The sequence below is a fragment of the Spodoptera frugiperda genome, chromosome 11 (assembly GCF_023101765.2).
Source record: "Spodoptera frugiperda isolate SF20-4 chromosome 11, AGI-APGP_CSIRO_Sfru_2.0, whole genome shotgun sequence".
Lineage (NCBI taxonomy): Eukaryota > Metazoa > Arthropoda > Insecta > Lepidoptera > Noctuidae > Spodoptera > Spodoptera frugiperda.
In genome coordinates, this window is record NC_064222.1 from 7,592,991 (window position 1) to 7,616,713 (window position 23,723).

At 41.2% G+C, this 23,723-nt stretch overlaps 1 protein-coding gene across 1 annotated transcript; it reads left to right on the forward strand.

Annotated features, from left to right (window-relative positions):
* The first annotated feature begins 6,834 nt into the window (after positions 1-6,834).
* LOC118281718 (cytochrome P450 4C1-like) lies at positions 6,835-19,812 on the forward strand. Its single transcript, XM_050696871.1, has 11 exons — positions 6,835-7,025; positions 13,050-13,219; positions 13,582-13,688; positions 14,547-14,634; positions 15,000-15,182; positions 15,701-15,776; positions 16,360-16,624; positions 17,008-17,076; positions 17,487-17,658; positions 18,180-18,359; positions 19,084-19,812. Exons 2-11 carry the CDS (start codon positions 13,051-13,053, stop codon positions 19,257-19,259), a joined length of 1,485 nt encoding a protein of 494 aa, XP_050552828.1. The 5' UTR covers positions 6,835-7,025; position 13,050; the 3' UTR covers positions 19,260-19,812.
* Positions 19,813-23,723: the final 3,911 nt, after the last annotated feature.

Here is a 23,723-nt window from a genome sequence, read left to right on the forward strand (position 1 = left end):
GGCATATTATAAACTGTCAGATTATATTGAGGATAAAAATGCGTGGCAGCATGTTGGTCCGGCTCCACTGGACACTCGCTCACACTAGACAATGCTCAAATACGATCACTAGTTACACGTTAACTTAAAGTATTAATTTATTCCAATGCAGTCTAGGGATCCTGTGGCATCAAGCAGATATTTTTTTTATGTGAAGGATTAAATTATATATTATTATTATTTGTATAGAAGCATTATTTCAAAATTGTAAGTGTACATATGTGGGCACTATGTTTGAAATAACCCGCTATTTTATTTTCTTTACAAATTGGTTTTATTGTCCCGTTAGTTTTGACGTATTGTAGTTACATTGTTCCTACATATATATACAATAGATAAATAGTGTATCAGAGAAATTGTAAAAAACTTCTTTTTAAAAGAGTAACGATGGAGTTTCTTGCTCGTTCTTCTCCATTCGAAGCTACACTTTGGAACGAGCGCCTAGCTTCACTGACAGACAGACTGACGGACAATTCAATTTGACGTTTCAAAAGTGCCTTATTTAGGATTAATTGAAATAAATGCTTTGACTTTGACTTTGACTTTAGAGTTAAAGGTGGTTAAAGCGTTACTTATTGTTATATTATATACTAGCAAAGCCGGCGAAATCCGTTTCGCCACCAATGATTTTCCCTGTTTTCCTGTTTTTTATTGAATTTTTTGCTGCATTTTCTTTGCTATAAACCTTACGGAGCCCGAGACCTTTCCAATGAATGCAAAACCGTGGATATTGGTTCGTGCGTTCTAAAGTTATAGTATCAGGAAGGAAAACTCGACTTATTTTTATACCTATTATAGAATAGATATAGATATAGATGGTGGATTCCCACATGAGAGCCCATGATAGACGCTAGTAGTAAAGAATTGGTTACTATAGGTAGTCAAAACCGGCATGAATGGATTATTTTTAGAATTTCTAACAACAGACTAATAATTTTGGATCAAGTTTTTTCGAAAACAGTCGTAACCTTGCAAATGCGACGTGTTTCTTAGAATGCTTAATTAATTACCTTTAGTAGGAGGAAATGCACAATTCTTTAATACCTATATTTTTAAAAACATCGTCTAGATTTTGTAGATGTGGACGAAGTTCCTTATGTTGCTTTGTACCTAGCTTCACTGACGGGCAAACTAACAAACTATTATTTCTTTCTATACTAGCGACCCGCCCCAGCTTCACTTGGGTGTAATGGTGATATATTATGCTTGTATTATACATATAAAACTTCCTTTTGAATCACTCTATCTATTAAAAAAACCGCATCAAAATCCCTTGCGCAGTTTAAAAAGATTTAAACATACAAAGGAAGAACATTTAGATTTAAACATACAAAGGAAGAACATTTAGATTTAAACATACAAAGAAGAGACAGAGGAGGCGACTTTGTTATACTATGTAGTGATTTGTTGACATTTCAAAAGTACCTATTTATGGTTTAATTGGGATAATTGCTTTGACTTTATTCTTATAGAACATCCTTTCGTCAATACAAAATTATAAATCAAACAATATGTCAGTAAGATCCATAACTCTGCACCCAGGGCTTTATCTTTCTGTACCATAGCATGGTTCTGAAAGATACAGCCCTTTTTTTTTTTTTTTTCAGGGGGGAAAATCATCCAATGACTTCTCTCGCCAGGGCAAAGCGAGAGGGAGTGTCAGACTCTTACTGACTAAAAACCACCCCGTTCCTTCTCCTGCTTGTCAAGCCGGAGCCCCGGTAAACCCGCTAGGTAGTCCGCAGCTCCGGATTAAGCATCAGCCCTATTGGGCCCCATCTGTGGTGGTCTGATGGCTCTTTGAGGCGCGCGCGGAACGCGACGCGCCGCACGCACGGGTCTGGTTCTGGTCGGGCGGCGAGCTACCCTTGCTCACCGTCCGCAGGCCCGCACTTACGGTGGCCGGAGATCGTCTCGCGATCCCCGACGCCCGGAGTGTCTCTCGCGACGTCTGGGGCGTGAAGAGGTTCGTTCTCTCACGCGCCCCGCCTCCTCCTTAGCTAGCATGACTGCTTCGCAGAAGGAGGAGACGGCATCCCAGTCCCCCTCGCTCCGCACCATGGTCTGAACCAATGCCGGACGCGAGAGGTCGCCGTCGCCGACCACATCCCTGAGGACACGGCGGTGCTCAGCCCATGCAGGGCACACCGCCACCGTATGCTCCACCGTATCCTCCGGGCGGTCCGCACAGTGATGACACCCGGGCGTTTCCTCCCGCCCAATCAGAAACAGGAACCTACCGAAACTTCCATGTCCGGTAAGCACCTGCGTCAGGCGGTAGGTGAGGACGCCGTGGCGCCTCTCTAGCCACTCCTCAAAGAGGGGACTTACCGCTGCAATGACAGCGAGCCCAGCCCTCGGTTGCGACAGTCGTTGCTGCCATTCCACCATGAGATCACGCCGGAGCTCGTCCCGCCACGCACTAATCTGGCGCGGCAGCGGAGTTTCGCCCCGGCGACGCGCGTCGGCGTGCAAACTAAAGACGCGCGCAAGCACCTTTGCCTCCAGATCCCATGGTGGCAATCCGGCAAGGAGGTTCGCCGCTTCCCCGGAGATCGTACGATATCCACGGATTATTCGGATGGCCATGACCCTCTGGGACGTAAGTAGCGCCCGAGCTGGCCGCCGCATCAGACTCGGGGCCCATACAGGGGCGCCGTAGAGGGCCATGGACCGCACGATCCCCGCGTACAACCTCCGGCAGGGGCATTTGGCCCCCGAGGTTGGGCAGGAGCCGCTTAAGCGCAGCCCCCGTCCGTTCCAACTTAGGAGCCAAACGTCGGAAGTGCTCCACGAAGTTCCATCGACTGTCGAGGACGAGTCCTAGGTACTTCATCGTCGTCCCGACACCGATGGTAACCCCTCCTGCCGTTATTTGGGACCCACCCAGAGGTGACGCGTTCCCGCGGCCATGAAAACACATGGCCTCGGACTTGTGGAGCGCCACCTCGAGTCCCAATTGCCGGATCCTTGCAACGACCGTCGCAACCGCTCTCGCCATAAAATTGGCCGCCGCCTGGTGCGACCTCCCGTGCGCTAGCACCAGCGTGTCGTCGGCGTAACAGACTACGCTGACGCCGTTCGGGAGGTCGGTGCGCAGCACCCAGTCGTAACCGATGTTCCACAGGAGCGGCCCCAAAACCGAACCCTGTGGAACACCGCGCGACATCTCTCGCCGGTTCCACTCACCTTGGTGACCGGGGTACGTGACGAATCTATCCGTCAGGTAGGCCTCGATAACACGACGGAGATAGGTAGGCACCCGGTAATACCGGAGTGCCTCCAGTATGCAGCTCCAGGGTAGGGAATTGAAAGCGTTGGCGATATCCAGAGACACCGCCACGACGACCCCACCCCTGGACACTGCATTCCCCGTCGTGAGGTCTCTTACGCGCATGATGGCGTCCACCGTGGAGCGCCCTCTGCGGAAGCCGAACTGGCCATCCGCGAGGTCCGGCCCAGTTCCGGACAAGTGCGCGACGAGGCGGTTCGAAATTATCCTTTCGAAGACTTTTCCCACCTCGTCGAGCAGCACAATGGGCCGGTACGCGGACGGAGAGTCCGCGGGGCGCCCCGGCTTCTTCACAAGGACCAGTTTTCCCGTCTTCCACTGAAGCGGGAACTGGCCCCTCTCCAAGCATGCGCTGTAGAGACCTATCAATCGAGGCCCGAGAGCCTCGGAGGCCAGGACCCACGCCTTACCATGTAGGCCATCGGGTCCTGGGGCGGTATTCTTGGCGCCCATCCGGCGCACCGCCGCTCTCAGTTCTGCCTCGGTCACCTCGGGAACGGTGTCGTCGTCATCGTCGCTGTGGCCCGCATTGGTCACCGCAGGGGGCGGAGTCATGAATGGAGGGGTGAAACCCCTCCGAAGTCGGGGGAACAAGGCGCCAACTACCTCCTCCACAACTTCTGGCCGGAGACTCTGAGTCAGCGGGGGAGCCCAGGTGCGGAGCTTATCACGCACCATCCGATAGGGGCGCCCCCATGGATCTCTGTTCAGAGTCTCCAGCATCTCCCGGCGGGCTTTCTCCTTAGCCCGCCAAATTTCCGCTTTGAGGGCGGCCTTTGCCGCCTTGTACCCCTCGTACAACTCCGCCTCTCTGACCTCCGCATCTGAAGGACGGATACGGAGCCTGCGGTGCCTGGTGTACCGGCGTCGCGCAGCAACGCACGCACTGCGCATAGCAGCCAACTCCTGCGACCACCAGTACACCTGGCGCTTGCGCTGACCTGGTCGGACCCGGGGCATCGCCACGTCACATATTCTGGACATGGCGTCCTGGAGCCATCTTGCTTCCTCGTCGATGTCGGCAGGCCTGTCCGGTGGTATCACCCAGGCCTGCACGATTGCGGCTTCCAGGAAAAGCTCCCGGTCCAGCTGTCTCAGCGCCCAACGCGGGCCACATGGGGCCTGTCTGACTGGCGGGTTCGCGGCCTCGGTGGAGACGTCAAACCGGATGTACCGATGGTCCGAGAACGTCTCCACCTCCTCCATAACGAGCCAGTCAACGACACGAGGTGACAGAGCGGGGCTGGCGAACGATATGTCCACCACCGATTCGCCCTGCATCCGCACGCACGTGGGGACAGAACCCCGGTTCAGGACGACTAGGCCTGTCTCCAGAGCCCAGTCTTCCACCATCCTACCCCGAACGTCGGTGAACCGGGAACCCCAAGCCAAGTTTTTGGCATTGAAGTCCCCGAGGACAAGTACGGGGAGGGAACGGAACCCGACGACGACGGCGACCAACTCCCTCAGGGAGTTGTGGAACTCGGCGAGAGTTCGGTTCGGAGAGAAATACACGCCCACCACAGCGATCTCTCCGAACCGTGCTGCGACACAACCCCGGCCTCTCCGAGCGCTCTCGAGAGTCGGGGTACCGGCGGCGGCCGACGAGATGATGGTCACCGAGCCGTCCAAGTCCGCAACCCAGTGATCCCTGGGCGGGACGAAATACGGCTCGGAGACCACAGCAACATTGATTGACCACTGCGCCATGCTCTGGAGCAGCAGATCCTGAGCGGCGGCGCAGTGGTTGATATTCGCCTGGAGGAGGCGGAATGGATTCATTACTGGCAATCCATCACGACCTCCTCCCTGGCAGCATTACAGCCGGCGGTGGCTACGGCGGCGGTAGTAGTGGCGACCGCGGCGGCGGCGGCGGCGGCGGAAGCGACGGGGGCGGCGGAGGGCCTACCCTTGCCCCTTGGTTTGGTTGGAGGGGAGCAGGCCTTGCTCCCGACCCGGTGATTGGCCGGCTTACCGGCCGCTGCACATGCATCACAGTGCAGCGGGGCGGTGCATGAGCCAGCTCTGTGACCGGGCTGACCGCATCGGAAGCAGCGGTCGCTGCGGTCAACCTCTGAGGTGCATTTGGCGCTTACGTGATCGCCCACGTGGCAGCGGTAGCACCTCAGAGGCCGGATTTCGAGCAGCCTGACCTGCGCCGAAACCCAACCTACCAGGAGCCTTTTACCCTCCTTTATCTTTTTGGCCGCTGTGACGGGGCAGCTCACTACGACTGTGCGCAACCCCGAATTGTCCGGACGGATGGTGCCTGCCTTGACCTGTTCAGCAGGGCACCCTCCTGTCCTGGCGACAGCGGCCACCACCTCTTGTTCCGTTACGGAGTCATCCAGGCCCATTATTCGCAGATCCAAGCATTTTGTGGGCCTGGACACGCGAACCTCGTCCGCACCAAGACACGCCCGGAGCCTTTCAGCTAGGGCGTCTGCGGACGGACCACTAGTCGCGCCGGGGACCTCCAGTAGACGGGCTCCAGTCGCAGTTGCCTTGATTGCAAACCCGTCAGGTGCCCCGAACTCCGCAGGAGTCACCGCCCCCTTTAATTTGGCGAGGACGTCGCCAAAAGATACAGCCCTGGGTGCGTTGCAGAGTTCTGCTTTTTGCTTGTTTTAGCTTATGCTAAAACAAGCAAAAAACTCTAACTAAAATATGTACTGGGTTAATACAATAGGGGTAGGTAGACGGATCGAATCAACGATAACAAGGATAGTTCGCCGACCGACCAGAACAGGACCTGTGCATAAGCGACGTGTTCCGCGCGCCTCAAAAAGTTATCAGACTACCACAGATGGAGCCCTGTTGGGTTGGCCATCCGGAGCTGTGGACTGCCTTGCCGTGCTGTGGGTTACCGAGGATCCGGCTCGAAAAGCAGCAATAGGAACCCCCAAAAATGTGTCCTCCCCTGAGTTCAGAGAGATTATAGTAGAAGGCCAGATGTGAGGTAATAAGGATAAAAGGAAATAAGTACGTTTTGCAAGGCCCGTCATAACAAGGTGGTGTTCTGTAGGTTCTATCTACCCCCTTTTTAATGGGGGACAATCATCTAATAGCTCTTCTCCTGCTATGGGTGAGGTGAGAGATCGTGTCAGACTCGTATTGGCTAAAAATCACCCCATTCCTACTCCTGCTTCGAGTCTGAGCCTCGGTAACCCCGCAAGTTGTCCGAAGCAGCTCCGGGTCAGGCCGATGACCTGCTGGGCCCCAAAGGTTTCAAGTTTTTAATAATATTTCATAGGATTTTTTGTTTAGATTCTAGTTTAATACAAGATAACATTGGTAGGCTTAATTAATCAAAATTTTCCAAAAACTTGTTTCTCAAGGTCTATATGTAAACGACCATGATTTAGAATTTGAATATATATTATATATATATATAGGAAAAATATTCCGATACTCGTATGTATGTGTAGTGAAAAAAACCAGTTTAAAGAACCTTTTGATTTCGACTTCGTAAGTATATAAGGTTTGTTTTAATATAACGTAACTTCTTTGTAGTTAATTGGTCAGTGAGTGCAAACATAGACAGACTAGTGTTGGTGTAGTGGTCTAGTCATTCGGTCCAAACCGAATGATGAAGCAGTAGTTATTGGACTTTTAGCGCTTCAGTGCATTACATGTGTGATATTATATAAGTAATTCAGCATTTCAGCAGTTCAGCACACGATTTTTTATAAAGGTGAGCCTTGTTTTTATATTTATTGAAGACTAGCGACCCGTCCCAGCTTCACATGGGTGTAATGGTGATATATTATGCGTGTATTATACATATAAACCTTCCTGCGGTTTTTTTACCGCATCAAAATCCATTGTTAGTTAGTTTTAAAGATTTAAGCATACAAAGGGACATAGGGACCGGAAAAGCGATTTTGTTTTATACTATGTAGTGAAAGTATTGAACGCATATAGGTAAATATTGGCATAACGAATAGATTATATACTTACAGTCTAAGCTACAAAATTTTTATAATTATTATAAATGGAAAAGTGTGATTATTATTAAAAAAAAAATTAGTAGTGAAATATCTCACAAGTCCTGCTAGATTAAAATTTCGTTTTAGTTTGAATATTTAGTATGTTTATATTGTACATGTAAAAATACTAATATTAAATAATTCCGATAATTGAAAAATATTTTTACCGACTTCAAAAAAAAGAAGGAACTCCATTTGACCTTTATGTATGTGTGCGTGCGCAATTATCTCGCATTTGGCTTAACAGATTTTGATACGGTTTTCAGCATAGTATTTTTCAGATTTAGGAGAAGGTTTTAGGTATAAAATCTGAGTAAAAAAATGGAGGTTCACACTAGTTTTTGAAGTAGTTTTTTTTAAACGCAGTTTTATTCATTAATGGTTTTCCTTGGTTTCTAGGACAGTGCCCATTATTGTGCACACACTACCCATTCCTAGATTCATTATAAAAATTCCATCCAAACATTGTAGAAATAGCCTTAATTATGTCATAAAACCGCCCATCGTACTCAAATTACTACAACAATGTAATCTTATTTATTTACATCGGTGAGCAATAACTAATAAAATAACAAAGTAAATAAACAGACTGAAACTTGATATTAATAATATTTTAAGACTATCTACTAAAATTAATTATGTATTATTAATTTGCTGAACTGTACCTATTTGACCCGGCCGTCAGTGAGGCGCAAGTAATTTAATTTCTTGTTTTACCTTTTGTTTTCAGTTCTTTAAATATTTGTAGCCTCCAGTCTGTGCCAAATAAACGTATTTTCTTTCTTTTTTTCCAAAAAGCTTGGTCAAATTTAATGGAGAGCTAATTAATATTTTTGAGTAATAAAAGGTAATTTATTTTTTATTAATGATCTTAACCTGTCAAAAACATATCGTATTTTAAAATTTAAGTAAAATAGGTGCGTGGCTCTTTTTTAAAACACCTTCTATTAGAGTTTAAACCACTGTAATAATAACAAATTATGCTCTAACCGCCACACTCAGAAACATTTAATAATGATTACTTAAACTTTAGTTAACGATTGTATTCCGAAAACAATCGCTAAGGACTATGTTAAATAACCATTAAATGTCTCTGTGTGTGGCGGTTACTACATTTTATTTACCAATTCCTAACAGTTGAATATAATCACGCAGTATTTTCAAATTTACGTAGAAAGAATAGTATGTGGTTCTTTTTTTAAATGATTCATTGGAGTTTCAAAATTAAAAACATAATTATATTTATGGTTTAATATAACATAACCTTGTAACCTTCGTAATATGTAGCAATCAAATAAGCATGACCAAATCTAAGGTCAAACAACACACTGTTCAAAATAACTTAAATCAAAACATCTTTTTAATATCTATTTAGGTATTTTTAAGTCGTAAATGTTCTAGCTTATGTTGGAAAATAAATAAACAATAACTATTTATTTATTTATTTTCCGCCACCCATAGACACCCGAAACGCCAGAGGCATTACAAGTGCGTTACCGGCCTTTTGGGTGTTAGGAATTTAAGGTTTGTTAAGGAATAGGGGATTGGGAAAGGGAGAATTGGGCCTCCGGTAACCTCACTTACACAACGAAACACAACGCAAGCGTTGTTTCACGTCGGTTTTCTATGAGGCCGTGGTATCACTCCGGTCAAGCCGGCCCATTCGTGCCGAAGCTCGGCTCTCTCGCACTTCGTCTGTGTAGAATGAATTGCTTCTGTAGAATGGGGGCATCGATACTAATGTGTGTTTGTTCCAGTTTCTCGAACATACATTATAGTCCAGTCATTTGGTAGTTTTGGAGTTTTGAAAATTGGTGAATTTATAGATTTGGGTATTAGTCCAGTCATTTGGTAGATAAAAAGGGGGTTACCTGGAATGTTTTCCGGGAGTTTTGAAAATAGGTGAATTTATAGATTTAGGTATGCTCTTTTCGAATTTCAATTTTGCCACCTCGTACACCAGCCGCTCGCGCCGCCATATTGAAAAAAATGGCGCCTAAAAACGGTTTTTTATTAATATCTCCGTTCCGACGCATTTTACGAAAAAATATTTATCTACAAAATTAAACTAGAAAAAAATTCCTACAATTTATGTATTGATAACTTTTTCATAAAATCAATAGTTTTTGGCGTACGAGCGCCGCAAAGTATTATTAGTCCAGTCAAATTAGGATTTCACCTCGGAATTTGAGATACCCAGCTGTAATTTTGTAATTATACTTGTATATTGACTGCCTGAAACTTGTCTCAAAACCTACATATGGTAGGGTGTAAGCAACTATTAAATTTTAAGGTCCAAAGGTCCCAAAAAACTTTTTTGCGCTTTTTTGGAAATATCTCATTTCCTATGGGTTTTGGTACCAATATTGTAGAATACAAAATTCTCTACAACTTTTGTCTAAACTTTTTTTTATACGGTGCACCGTTTCCGAGATAGAGGGAGGAGAGCGCGCGGTCACTGAACCTCTTCAAAAATATATTTTTTCGTCTAACCTATCCGTGATGGTTGTCTATGGATAGGCCATTAAAAATACGTCATGGTTCCTAAACCATTTTTCGTCAAAATCAATTGTTTGAAAGATAGACACTTCCAAAGTGGAAAAATGAGGTCTATCGAATGTATCCTGCCCTCTAACTTTTAAAATAAGTGAGTAAGAAAACTAAAAAAAATTTATGCTGTAGATTTTAATGGAAACTTTCAAAGAAAATTGGTTTGAACGAGATATCATAATTAGTTTTTAAGAATTGATACATTTAAAAAAAACACATTGTTTGTACACGTGGTGGTGCAGATGAATAATACTTTGTGGCGGTCGTACGCCAAAAACTATTGATTTTATGAAAAAGTTATCAATACATAAATTGTAGGAAATTTTTTCTAGTTTAATTTTGTAAATAAATATTTTTTCGTAAAATGCGTCGGAACGGAGATATTAATAAAAAACCGTTTACAAACAATGTGTGTTGTACAAACAGGGAAATTTCGGTAGGTTCCTGTTTCTGATGCTATATGTGTTATGTTATATGTTCCACTGTGTCCTCCGGGCGGTCTTCGCAGTGATGACACCCGGGCGTTTCCTCCCGCCCAATCAAAAACAGGATCCTACCGAAACTCCTGTGTGCGGTAAGCACCTGCGTCAGGCGGTAGGTGAGGACGCCGTGGCGCCTCTCTAGCCACTCCTCAAACAGGGGACTTACCTCTGCAATGACAGCGAGCCCAGCCCTCGGTTGCGACAGTCGTTGCTGCACAACACACATTGTTTGTACACGTGGTGGTGCAGATGAATAATACTTTGCGGCGCTCGTACGCCAAAAACTATTGATTTTATGAAAAAGTTATCAATACATAAATTGTAGGAAATTTTTTCTAGTTTAATTTTGTACATAAATATTTTTTCGTAAAATGCGTCGGAACGGAGATATTAATAAAAAACCATTTTTAGCCGCCATTTTTTCAATATGGCGGCGCGAGCGGCGGTTGTACGAGGTGGCAAAGTTGAAATTCGAAAAGAGCATATAGTCCAGTCATTTGGTAGTTTTACCTGGAAAGTTTTCCGGGAGTTTTGAAAATTGGTGAATTTATAGATTTGGGTATGCTCTTTTCGAATTTCAACTTTGCCACCTCGTACAACCGCCGCTCGCGCCGCCATATTGAAATAATGGCGGCTAAAAATGGTTTTTTATTAATATCTCCGTTCCGACGCATTTTACGAAAAAATATTTGTCTACAAATAAAACTGGAAAAAAATTCCTACAATTTATGTATTCATAACTTTTTCATAAAATCAATAGTTTTTGGCGTACGAGCGCCGCAAAGTATTATTCATCTGCACCACCACGTGTACAAACAATGTGTGTTGTGCAGCAACGACTGTCGCAACCGAGGGCTGGGCTCGCTGTCATTGCAGAGGTAAGTCCCCTGTTTGAGGAGTGGCTGGAGAGGCGCCATGGCGTCCTCACCTACCGCCTGACGCAGGTGCTTACCGGACACAGGAGTTTCGGTAGGATCCTGTTTTTGATTGGGCGGGAGGAAACGCCCGGGTGTCATCACTGCGAAGACCGCCCGGAGGACACAGTGGAACATATAACATAACACATATAACATCAGAAACAGGAACCTACCGAAACTCCCCTGTTTGTACAACACACATTGTTTGTAAACGGTTTTTTATTAATATCTCCGTTCCGACGCATTTTACGAAAAAATATTTATCTACAAAATTAAACTAGAAAAAATTTCCTACAATTTATGTATTGATAACTTTTTCATAAAATCAATAGTTTTTGGCGTACGAGCGCCGCAAAGTATTATTAGTCTTTATATGTACTTAAATATTTTATTGATACTTATATACAAGTCGTATACTTTATTGATCCAACAGACATACTAGATATATAGTTTTGTTGGACCATACATTAGCATATAAGTTTTAACATGTTATGCCTTTTTAATAAATAAATAATTAAAATACCTAATGAAAAACTGACATCTTCATTTTTTCTTGGTGTTTTCATGGTTGTATCTACAGTAGATCCTGGCTTACAGGAGTTGCAGCGGTACGGTAGGCTGTGGCAGGCTTGTCCCTTTAAAAAAAACAGACCATTAAAATATGTATTTTAAAATTTAATTAAACAAATATGTATAAGACATTTGATAAATAAATATATATTATTTTTTATCTAGTATTTTGGAGGCCACATTTGCAAAATAAACTCGTTAGAATGCGACTGACATTATAAAATAAATTAATATTCTTGCAAAATAGGAAACTATGAGAATTTTGAATTACTCAAACGACAATTTTACAAAGATTATGTTTATATAATCCAGTATGTTGTATAAAGAGTTGTTTTAAAACTACTTTGATTAATGATAAGATGATTAATTTTTATTTTAATGTCCGTCTTGTAGTATATTTTATAATATTAGACACGTATTTTTTATTTTCTTACGGAAGCAAATATATATTTTCGAAGATATATTGATTTGAAATATTGAGTGACGTTATTTTTAGGTACATTTTTGAAATGACGTGTTTGCTCCCACTCCTAAACTTTGATTCGTTTTATCTAAATATTGTTAACTTATATTTTCTATAATATAAAAATAAGACGGGTTTTTTCTTTCTGACGCTAAAACACCAGAACGCACGAACCGATTTCCACGATTTTAAATTCGTTGGAGTGGTCTCGGGGTCCGTGAGGTTTATAGCAAATAAAATTTAGGAAAAATAAAAAAGCAGTAAAACATGGTAAATCATTGGTGGCGAAATGGAGTTCGCCGGGTTTGCTAGTTACTTATATGACAAAATAAAAATATACTTGTATAATATTTTTTACCTTTAACTGACGTACTAAATATAACTATCCTGAAGGAGATATAAAGAGAGATAGCGAAAGAGGTCCTAACTTCTTAAAATGATATCAACGAAATCCGCTACAATAGCGACATACTTTAGTATGTCACGACCCAACCAAGCCACGATATATTTAGTAGATAAATGGAAATAAATACGGGTAAAGCCGTCAGCAGAAACTGGGGCCTTAGTCTGCTATTACAATTATCTCACAATGGTCGATCATTGATCAGTGCAAGAGGGATGGAGCTATACAACCTACGTAGCTCCGTCCCTCTCGCACTACTCAATGTTCGACCATTCTGACACAATTGCAATAGCAGACTAAGGCCCCAGGTCGCATAATAATTGCATTTATTTATATTTTCCCAGAATGGATTGGCGACTGACGTTGCTGTACCTAGTGGTTGGTGCACTGGTAGCCGCCTGGTTGCTATGGAGATTCAAGAACAGGAGGATGATACAGATGACCAACAAGCTGCCGGGCCCACCCCCACTACCACTGCTGGGGAACGCACTGGTGTTCATGAACCGGCCTGAAAGTAAACATAAGATACTACTTATTATTATTCAAAAGTCTAATCAGTTATTCCAATTTAGGGTTCTTTTTCACCAGAGATGTGCTACGCTACGTTAGTGTAGTTGCGTTTGGCTTCCACCAACCATATTCATTCGTGCAACATTCAATTCAATAATTAAGTATATCTTCAAATTAATGAGAAAAAGTTCGATTATTTTGAAATATTTTTATTGTATTGAAAAGTCGAAATAATTTATTTTTTTTCCTAGGAAATTACCCAATGATGTAAAAAGACTATCAAGTAAATAGACTCCTGATCATAGAAAACCCTTCAGCGAAAATACACAGTACCAATAAATTAACACACAAATTTTTAAATTTCAGAAATTCTGGACAAAATAGGAGAACTCATGGAGAAGCACGGTGACATTATCAAGTTCTGGCTGGGGCCTGAACTCAACATTGTTGTGAAAAACCCAACAGATATCCGTGTAAGTATCTATTGAACTAATATTTTAACGATATTGTAAACTGTTGACTGCCTCGTTGGCCGAGTGGTTGCAAGTGCGACTGCCGGGCAAGGGGTCTCGGGTTCGATTCCCGGGTCGGGCGAAGTATTACTGGGTTTTTTTCGGTTTTTCGAAAATTTCTCAGTATAGCACGGAGTCTGGAAATGTGCCCGGTATATGGCAATAGGCTCACCACCTATTACATGGGACTTACAACATAAATTGTGAAAAGTGGGTGTACACAGTGGCATTACGTGCCATAATGTGCACCTCTGCCTACCCCTTCGGGGATTAAAGGCGTGACGATATGTATGTATGTATGTAATATTTATAAACAAATTTGGATTTGCTAACCACATGAGACCCCATGATAGATGGCATTAGTCGAGAAACGGTTGCCATAGCCGAAATCGGCATGGAATGATTATTCTTATTATCTGGAAGTCATTGGGGGAAGCCTGTGTTCAGCAGTGGACGTCTTGTGGCTGATATGATGATGATGTAGACTTCCATACCATTGTGATTATCAGAACGCCTTAATTAGACACTCCAGAACATAATGTCTAATCCATTTTAAATTCTATTCTCCTGTACAAAGTATAAAGTATTCGTTTCTGCTAGCGGCTTCGTCCGCAGTCCTGTGGGATAAAAAGTGTCCTATGTTTTATTCCAGACCATAATCTACCCCTGTTCCAATTCAAATTTCATTTCGATCCCTTCAACCATTTTGACGTGATTGAGTAACAAACATACACACAAACTCACAAGCATTCGTTTTAAGCTATTTATGATATTAGTAAGTTTATACTATAAAAATATTATTTCTTTATTCAATTCCAGGTGTTACTATCAAGTAGCAAAGTGAATCAGAAAGGACCAGTATATGATTGCATGATCCCATACATCGGTGGTGGCATTTTATCAGGAGGTAAGCAGTTTGAGTTTAGCTGGTCTTCCAGAGACTGCGCTTACCGTGTTTGAGTCACAACAGTGAATATCAATAATAACCCATTAGTTTTGACGCTGTATTGTCGTTACAATGTTCCTAACATATGTATACAATAGGTAAATGATCAAATAGTGTATCAGAGAGATTGTAAAAAAACATTTCTTTTAAAAGTGTAACGATGGAGTTTCTTTCTCGTTCTTCTCCATTCGAAGCTACACTTTGGAACGAGCACCTAGCTTCACAGATAGACAGACTGACGACCAATTCAATTTATCGTTTCAAAAGTGCCTAATTTAGGATTAATTGAAATAAATGCTTTGACTTTGACTTTGACAACATTTCAGGCCCGACCTGGCGCTCTCACAGGAAGATTGTGATTCCTTCTTATAACAAGAAGACCATAGAGAATTTCTTCCCCGTCTTCAACAAGGAGTGTGAAGAGCTGGGAAAGATCATCTCCCAAAAGGGTTCGGTGACCTTCGATTGCTACGACGACGTCCTCAGAAGCACTACTCAGAGCGTCAACCGTAAGTTTTGTAAATTGTAGATTCAGATATTTGTGATTTTTCCAAGTGAATTTCATTAGAACACTTACTTCTTCTTCAAAAGAAGAGCAAAATCTTTCTTACTAATAACTAACTGACTAATAAGGGTGCGGCTCTAAAACCAACCAACAGCAAAGTACCTACATATATGTGACTTTCTTATTAAGACTAATTAGGGTGCGGTTCCGAAATTAACCAACAGCAAAGTACCTATATGTGATAATATGTACTTTCTATAAGCATTATTTATACACCACTGACTAACGGTGAAGGAAAACATCGTAAGGAAACCTGGGCTTATAATTTCTAATTAAAAGTTTGAAATCGCCAACCCGCATTGAGCAAGCGTGGTGATTAATGCTCTTCAAACCTTCTCCGTGTGAGAAGAGGCCTTTGGTCATCAGTGGCCACTTATAGACTGTCGATGTGTGATGTTATATTAATTCAACAGTTTCTCAAATCAATGCAAAAGGTAAAAGTCTTTCTTCTGTTGCTTTCAGAAACGCTGATGGGGTTATCTAAAGAAGATTCCGAAAACGTAACCAGATTGGAGGAATTTATATTTATCACCCATGAGTAAGTGTTTAGTTTGCTATCTTTGTTTCTTTATTAGGACCTTGAAGGGACGCGTCCACAGGCCCGCATCGTACGCATCGCACGCAACGGATTTTAGTTTGTCTTGTATAGAAACTCATACAACGGCGTCCACTGATCCGCATCATCAGCAATGCCAACATGTGATGCGTACTGATGACGTGAGTACGATGCGTGCAATGCGTGCGATGAATACAATGCGAGCCTGTGAACGCTTACCATAAAAGATAGAAGATCGAGACTTTGTTTTGAATTTGTTATAACTTTAAACCCGATTTCAAATTCAGCCCTCTTTTTACGTAAATCCAAATTAATATCAAAATAATAGTCTAACGTCAACCTTGCGCCTATATAATATCCCCGAAGGGGAGGCATTACGGCACGTAATGCCGCTTTTGCAATGTGTACCCACTTTTCACCATTTCTGTTATAAGTCCCATATAATAGGGTGTGAGCCTATTGCCATATATTGGGCACAATTTCAGACTCCTCCGTGCTACTACTGAGAAATTTTCGATAAACCGAAAAAGGCCCAGTAATAATAAATATGTTTTGTTACCCACAGCATGTACAATCTAATTTTCGACACAATGACGAAATGGTGGTTGCACGTGCCGCCATTATTCTGGCTGCTTGGCAAGAAGAAGCAGCAGAATTTCTACATGCAGATCTGCGATGAGTTGTCGGAAGACATCGTGAGGCGGAGAAAGAAAGCCTTGGAGGTATCCGTGCCTAGTGAGGAGTGCATGGGCATTGTGGACCGTTTGATCCTCTCTGGGGAACTCACTCACAAGGAGATTAAAGAAGAAACCTTGACTTTATTTACTAGCGTGAGTTTATTTGCTATAACTATGAAAGATTTCAATATCTATATCTATGTAAATTACATGTAAATCTTGTAATGAGCTTCGAATTTGACTACACGGTTGGTACGGTGACTGGGCAACTGGTTGCCGCGCAACGTGTAGCGTGTTTGATTGCCCGCACGGAGCAACTCTCTGTGTGATCTACAAATTGTTTTTATGGGTCTGGGTGTCTTGTGTATGTGTTTATAAATGCATGTACGACACGCAATCCTAATGTACGGCAATTTTTTTTTTAATTAATATAAGGTTCGATTCGGTGGAGATTTACTCGTACATAAATCACACAAACGGTATACTTATTCTATAGCTGTTTCGAAAATTGTATTTATTTTTATGCACCTTTTCAGAGTCAAGAGGTAGCCGGTAAAATAGCAGCGGGAGTACTCTTGTTCCTAGCTCACTTGCCGGAGTGGCAGGTAAGTCCTAAAAGAATTCTGCTGATCTTTGTTCAATTTGGCGTCTAATTTCTGAGAACCCCATCCTAGTTATAACAAGTAAAATAAATATAGTCCATAAATCTCCATACCTCTACCTATGTCCATACCTGTCTTTATATAGAAAATCAATTGATGTTCGCTAGTCTCGCTAAAACTCGAGAACGGCTGGACCGACCTTGACCGCAAATTTTGGTCTTGAATTATTTTTGGTAGTCTAAAATGCGATAAAAAGTATTTGAGGCGGTACGAAGTTTACTGGGCCAGCTAGTAGTATACTGTCCAATCATTCACCACCACCATGTAACCACTTCACCAGCCGATGCATATGTATAATTTTTTAACTTTCGTCCTTGATCATGTTAAATCAATATTGTAAATATTGTTTCCAGGAGAAAGTATACAAGGAGATAATAGAAGTGGTCGGGCCTGATGGTCCCATCACCGGAGACCAGCTGAAGCAGCTGGAGAACTTGGACATGGTGTACAAGGAGACACTGCGGTTCTTCCCCATAGGAGGGATGATACAGAGGACTGTGATGGAAGATATTTCTATTAGAGATGGTACGATTATCATTTTTTAAATATTTTTATTACGCAAAAAATACGAAATGTAATGAAACGGAATGAAACGGAATGAAATGAAATGAAATGAAATGAAATGAATTTGGAATGAAATGGAATAAATGGAATAATGGAATGAAATGGAATGGAATGAAATGAATGGAATGAAATGGAATGAAATGGAATGACATGGAATGAAAGGAAATGGTTCTTGAAATGACATGAAATGAAATGAAATGAAATGGAAGAAATGAAATGAAATGGAACGAAATGAATGGAATGAAATAAATGAAATGGAATGAAATGGAATGAAATGGAATGAAATGGAATGAAATGGAATGAAATGGAATGAATGAATTTAAATGGAATGAAATGGAATGAAATGGAATGAAATGAAATGGAATGAAATGGAATGAAATGGAATGAAATGGAATGAAATGGAATGAAATTAATTTGTTTTATCCAGTCTACTTATACATCTAAAGTAGCTTTTCTAAAATAGTGCTTTTTTAATTTTCCAGGAAGTATCACCCTCCCAGCTGGCTCATCCCTGGTGATACCAATCCACCACGTCCACCGCGACCCTCGCTACTGGGAGAACCCTAACAAAGTGATGCCGGAGAGGTTCCTTCCGGAGAACGCGAAGAAACGAGACCCCAACGCCTTCGTACCCTTCAGTTTGGGACCTATGGACTGTTTAGGTGAGTTAAAAAAATAAATTGTAGTTATAGGTAAACGAGCAGTCGGATCACATGATGGTAAGCAAGCAATCGCCGTCGCTATGGACACCCGAAACACCAGAGGCGTTACAAGTCCGTTACCGGTTTTTTGGGGATAAGAAAATTAAAGATTGTTGGGGAATTAGGGTGAGGAAGATTGGGGAGAAGGGGTAATTAAGCCGCCGCGCCGGTAACCTCACTCACAAAACGCAACACGTTTTACGTCGATTTTCTGTGAGGCCGTGCTATTCACTCCTGTCAAGCAGGTCTATTCCTGCCGAAGTATGGCTCTCCCACACTTCATTTAAACTTAGTTTTAAAGTAACCAGAAATCTATTCGTCAAATAGAATGTCATGGGTGAAATCATAGCAAAGATAAAAGATGTGTGGGAGATTCTTCGCCACGAATGGGCCGGCTCGACCGGAGTGATACCACGGCATCACAGAAAACCGACGTGAAACAACGCTTGCGTTGTGTTTCGTTGTGTGGGTGAGGTTACCGGAAATTCCTAATCTTCCCCATCCCCGATTCCAGAACAACAACCCTTAAATTCCTAACCAAAAAGCCGGCAACGCACTTGTAACGCCTCTGGTGTTTCAAATGTCCATGGGCGGTGGCGATTGCTTACCATCAGGTAATACGTCTGCTCGAATACCGGCGTGTTTCATAAAAAAAAAGATATACAAATGCTAACTTAATTTGCAGGTCGAACATATGGAACAGCCCTCATAAAGACAGTGGTGGTATGGGTGCTCCGATACGCGAAGTTGGAGCCTGCCGGTTCCCTGGACGATTTAAGGCTGAACATCGCCATCTCTGTCACCAGCTACGATGGTTATAACATTAGAGCCAGACCTAGAAACGAAAGAATAAATGGGTAATCATGAATAAGTGCTGAATGATTTTTGTATGATTGTGAGTGTAAGGATGTGAATGATGTAGCTCTTAAAATCTGCATGCTGAAGTGATAATGGGCAGGCACTATCGCTTGAAGAAGATCTGACTGTCGATGAGCGAGAAATCATTCTAGTAATGAATATGAACTGGAAGACGTAACTAAAGCAATCGGCTAAATCAGTGGTTCCCAACTTAACAAGATTGATATAAAAGTGGTTCTTCACCAAGAAACGGTTGAGGACTCGTGCAATAAATGGACAGTCGATATCATTAGTGTATTCAGTGTTATAAGGACATTTAATAGTTCCTGAATATTCTACAGAATGAACTGACATAGTCCTTCCATTTTATTTTATGTCTAGTCTTCAAATGAGTTGGTTTCGGTGTTTCTTCTCGAAGTATTCAGTTAGTCAATATCGCATTAATTGAGATTTTAAAATTATTGGTGTATATAGATGTAAAACGGGTAAAAGTGTAGTATTTATACGTAGCCTTTTAATTTTATAATTTAGTAAATAAAAACCATTTTTAATGTAATTTCGTTTTATTTCTTAAAAGTTTTGCCACGTAAGACAGTTACGTTTTGGGTCCCAACCGCTCTTCATTCTACAACAATATGTATTTTTATGGTCGAAAAAATACATCCAGATGTATTTTTATGGATAACAAACGAGTAAACAGATCATCTGGTGGTAAGCAATCGCCGCCATCCATGAACTGCAAGACCAGAGCTTAGCCAACTTATCAGTTTTATTAATATTAATAAAAAAATAAAAATGTATATCCTAATCAAATTAGTATCACACATATAACATAGAATTAACTTATCCGAAGAAAAATATTTTCATCAGTTCTATTCGTTACCCGAGGAGTCGTTCGCACAGAGTAAAAACTCATGACACTATTACAATAATGCAAACTGCAGCAACATAAAGGTGTAGTAAGTGAGTAGACTCATGAGGTTGAGCTGCAGTGCAGCGTCCACGTAGAACAGGCCACACACACGGACCTTGGTGAACGAAGCCCGGTGTAAACGTAGTATGTTCTTGTACAGTCTTCTCTCATCTTCTGAAAGAGGAATTAAAATAATAATGGTGTTTTATTCTTTTTTATGGGATAGACTGGCTGACTGAGTAGACGTATGACCTGATGGTAAGCAAGTGCATTATCTTTTAGGAGTTTGGGAGTAGGGATGGGGGTTAGAGGATTGGGCCCCCGGTAACCTTACATACACGCTGAAAACACAATGCAAGCGTTGTTGTTGCCACGCCGGTTTCTATGAGGCCATATTCTTCTTTTGTTATTGTGATAAAAATAAAACTAATGACTATACAAAAAATGTTACTTTGGGAAAGTAGTTTGTAATCATGAGTACAATCACGTGTTTAAATATCGTTTACTAATTACCAGTCAACCTATAACTCATTGTCCGCAGCTGCTATATTATGTTATGATTTACATATAAGTAGGTCTAACCAGAACGGTTCATCTCCAGTAGTAGTGTACAAGTGTCCTGTATAGTCCCGATACTGCTGTAAAACGCTTCACACTCTGCTATGAATATAGTTTGAAATATAAAACTCTTCATTAACCAGTAAAGTGCCAGGATCACTATATCAATTGATTTATCCTGTAAAGATACATTTTAAACATAGACTACAATATATACAGATACCTACCTATAAAATGATCTCACACACACACAAACACACCATATTATACGAGTAGTAGGTAGGTATATTTGTATATGTATTTTTTTATGCGATAAGCCCGCCACAACCTCCCGAACAGCTGCAACTCCTGTGCACCAGGATCTACAGTAGATACAACCAAGAAAACTCCGGAACATTGAAGTCCCAAGGACTTGTTTCAGAGACGAAAAGAAAAACGATAGTTTGTAGTTTATAAAGTATTTCATACACATAGATACGTATTTAAAATTATACATTAGACGAGCCATATAATATCAGACTTCTATTTGAGCTCCATCCAAAGGATGTCTGTAAGAAAGCGCCTTGTGTGATAAGACCGCCCATTGTACACTATACTCATTTATATGATTTTGTGGTGTACAATAAAGTATTCATAAAAAATATATATTTTTCTTACTAAAGTCCTTTCAAAACCTTGGCATTCTCAATTTTAAAGTTACTTACGTTACCGTGGTGTGTGAACCCTTTTTTCGATACAGTAATTAAAAACTGAACGTAAAATAGGGAATGTATCAGCACTTCTATGACGTAGTAAAATACCTGGAAAGTTATAAAACTTATAGATGTCGTGTGCCTCCTCTGCTGAAGGGTGCTTTTCCACCAAAGATGTGTAATGCTATTTTGCTGTGGATGCGTTCGGCTTCCACCAATCATATTCATTGGTATACATAGCTTAGTACTGATGGAAACGGACTCAGCTAAGCTATGTTTTTTTATATGGAAAGATGCGTGATATGGATGGCTTTCCTATTGTCGATACATTGCATACACGAGCTGCGCATCTTCTCAGTTTAGCTATTACATCTTCATAGCATACATCTCAGGAGGAAAAGCGACCTACAAGATTTTTTTTTTGTATTTAAATAAACACCGAGTATTTTCAGCAACTTCTCTTAAATTTTAAAAAACTCCTAAGTACAATGATATAGCGGTGGTTGTTGTGGCAACGCCATTATTAACTTACCCATTCTTGGATGCAGCCTTTATGAATGTCATAACATTTTAATATACAAAAGTAGGCTTCAATCATTTTCTTGCAAAAATCTTTCACCCGTACATTGTCATAATCATCGCAACTCATTACCTTCATATTCCAAAGGCTTGCTTTACATCCCAATAGTTTCAGGATACGCATAGCATAAACCATTTGCAAATCGAAAAGACTTAAAAAAAATAACATGAGTAACTCCCAAAAATGTATATTCATGCTAATGGAAAGGTAAGAATAATAGCTGATGTAATAGGAGAGAATAAAGGTAAAAATAAACCAATTCAATTTGATAAAACGTTTGAAACAATTACTGTCGTTGAGACATCTGTGCAGATGTTGGAAGTATAAAACAAACTGAACGTTCCCATTGGTACGGATAACACAAAGAACGCAATTCATGATGAAACCAAAGCCGTAGAAAATGGTATCTAACAACGTTGTAAAACTTTCAATAGAGTCAAATTGAATTTTACTGTAAAACATATAGGGAAAGCAACTGAAAAAGAATAAGAAACAAAATAATGCTGTTGCAACGAACGATACGAAACTAGTGAGACGGCTGTTCGGATAAATAAAGTTATTTTTAATCGAAAATTTTGGACAAAGTAAAATGTTTGTCATTAGGTTTAAAGAAAGAAACATTGATTGCACATCTTTGTCTAGTGAGTCACTCAGCATTAGATATGGTTCTATAACACGGGTCATTTTCATTATTATGAAAGCTTCGGCTACTGACGATGTACTTTAAATGTTAAGTTGAACGAAATAATCAATGTATAGTTTATCGATGATTAAATAGAGTCTACATGGATAAGAATCGGTAATTTGTAGTTAATCGATTACGTTAATCATGACGTTTATTTATGGTTTACCTCTGGGTTTTATGGTCTGTAAGCCTATGCATAGAGCATTTGGGTTATAATAATTAGTCAAAAATGTTACCATGTTACCTTTTCAGTTAACGGACGAGTTTTAGGACTAATGAAAATTTCTAAATAAGTTATAATATGTTTTTGTATGGTTTGGAAACGATTTCTTTGAAAATAAACAAATCTTTCTTTATTGACAAAAAATTAGCACTGGACTGATTGCTTTTTTGTACTTGGTAATATTTAATGGTAATTAAAAAAGGGATCCACAAACTAAAACTAAAAGTCAACAGTTTTAGGAAATCGACCTTGTTATATCTGTTTAAGAAATCGACCTTGTTATCCTGTTACATTTATCAAAGACTAGCAAACCCGGCGTACTCCGTGTCGCCACCAATGATTTTCCCTGTTGTCTTGCTTTTCTTTTTGTTTTTCCTGAATTTTCTTTGCTCATGGAGCCCGAGACCATTCCAACGAAGGCAAAACCATGGAAATCGGTTTGTGCGTTCTGTAGTTATAGCGTCAGGTAGGAAAACCTGACTTATTTTATATAATACATTTTTCATTCATTTTAAAACGTTCCTAAATTCTTATATACATTATTACATTTAAATATAGATGAAACAAAATGAATATGAGAATAGCTTAAAAATAAGTACCACACAATGTGAACAAATACGTCCAAATGTGTAGCACTGGCTTTACAATAGCGCAAACTGTAACAATACCACAGTATAGTTGCTAAGATGCGAAATTAAACTCAGTTGTAATGCAGCATCCACTTGGAACATGCCGTGAAGGCTCATCTTACTGAACGAAGCCCGATGTAAACGTAGCACGTTCTTACATACCCTTCTTTCAGTATCTGCAAAATTA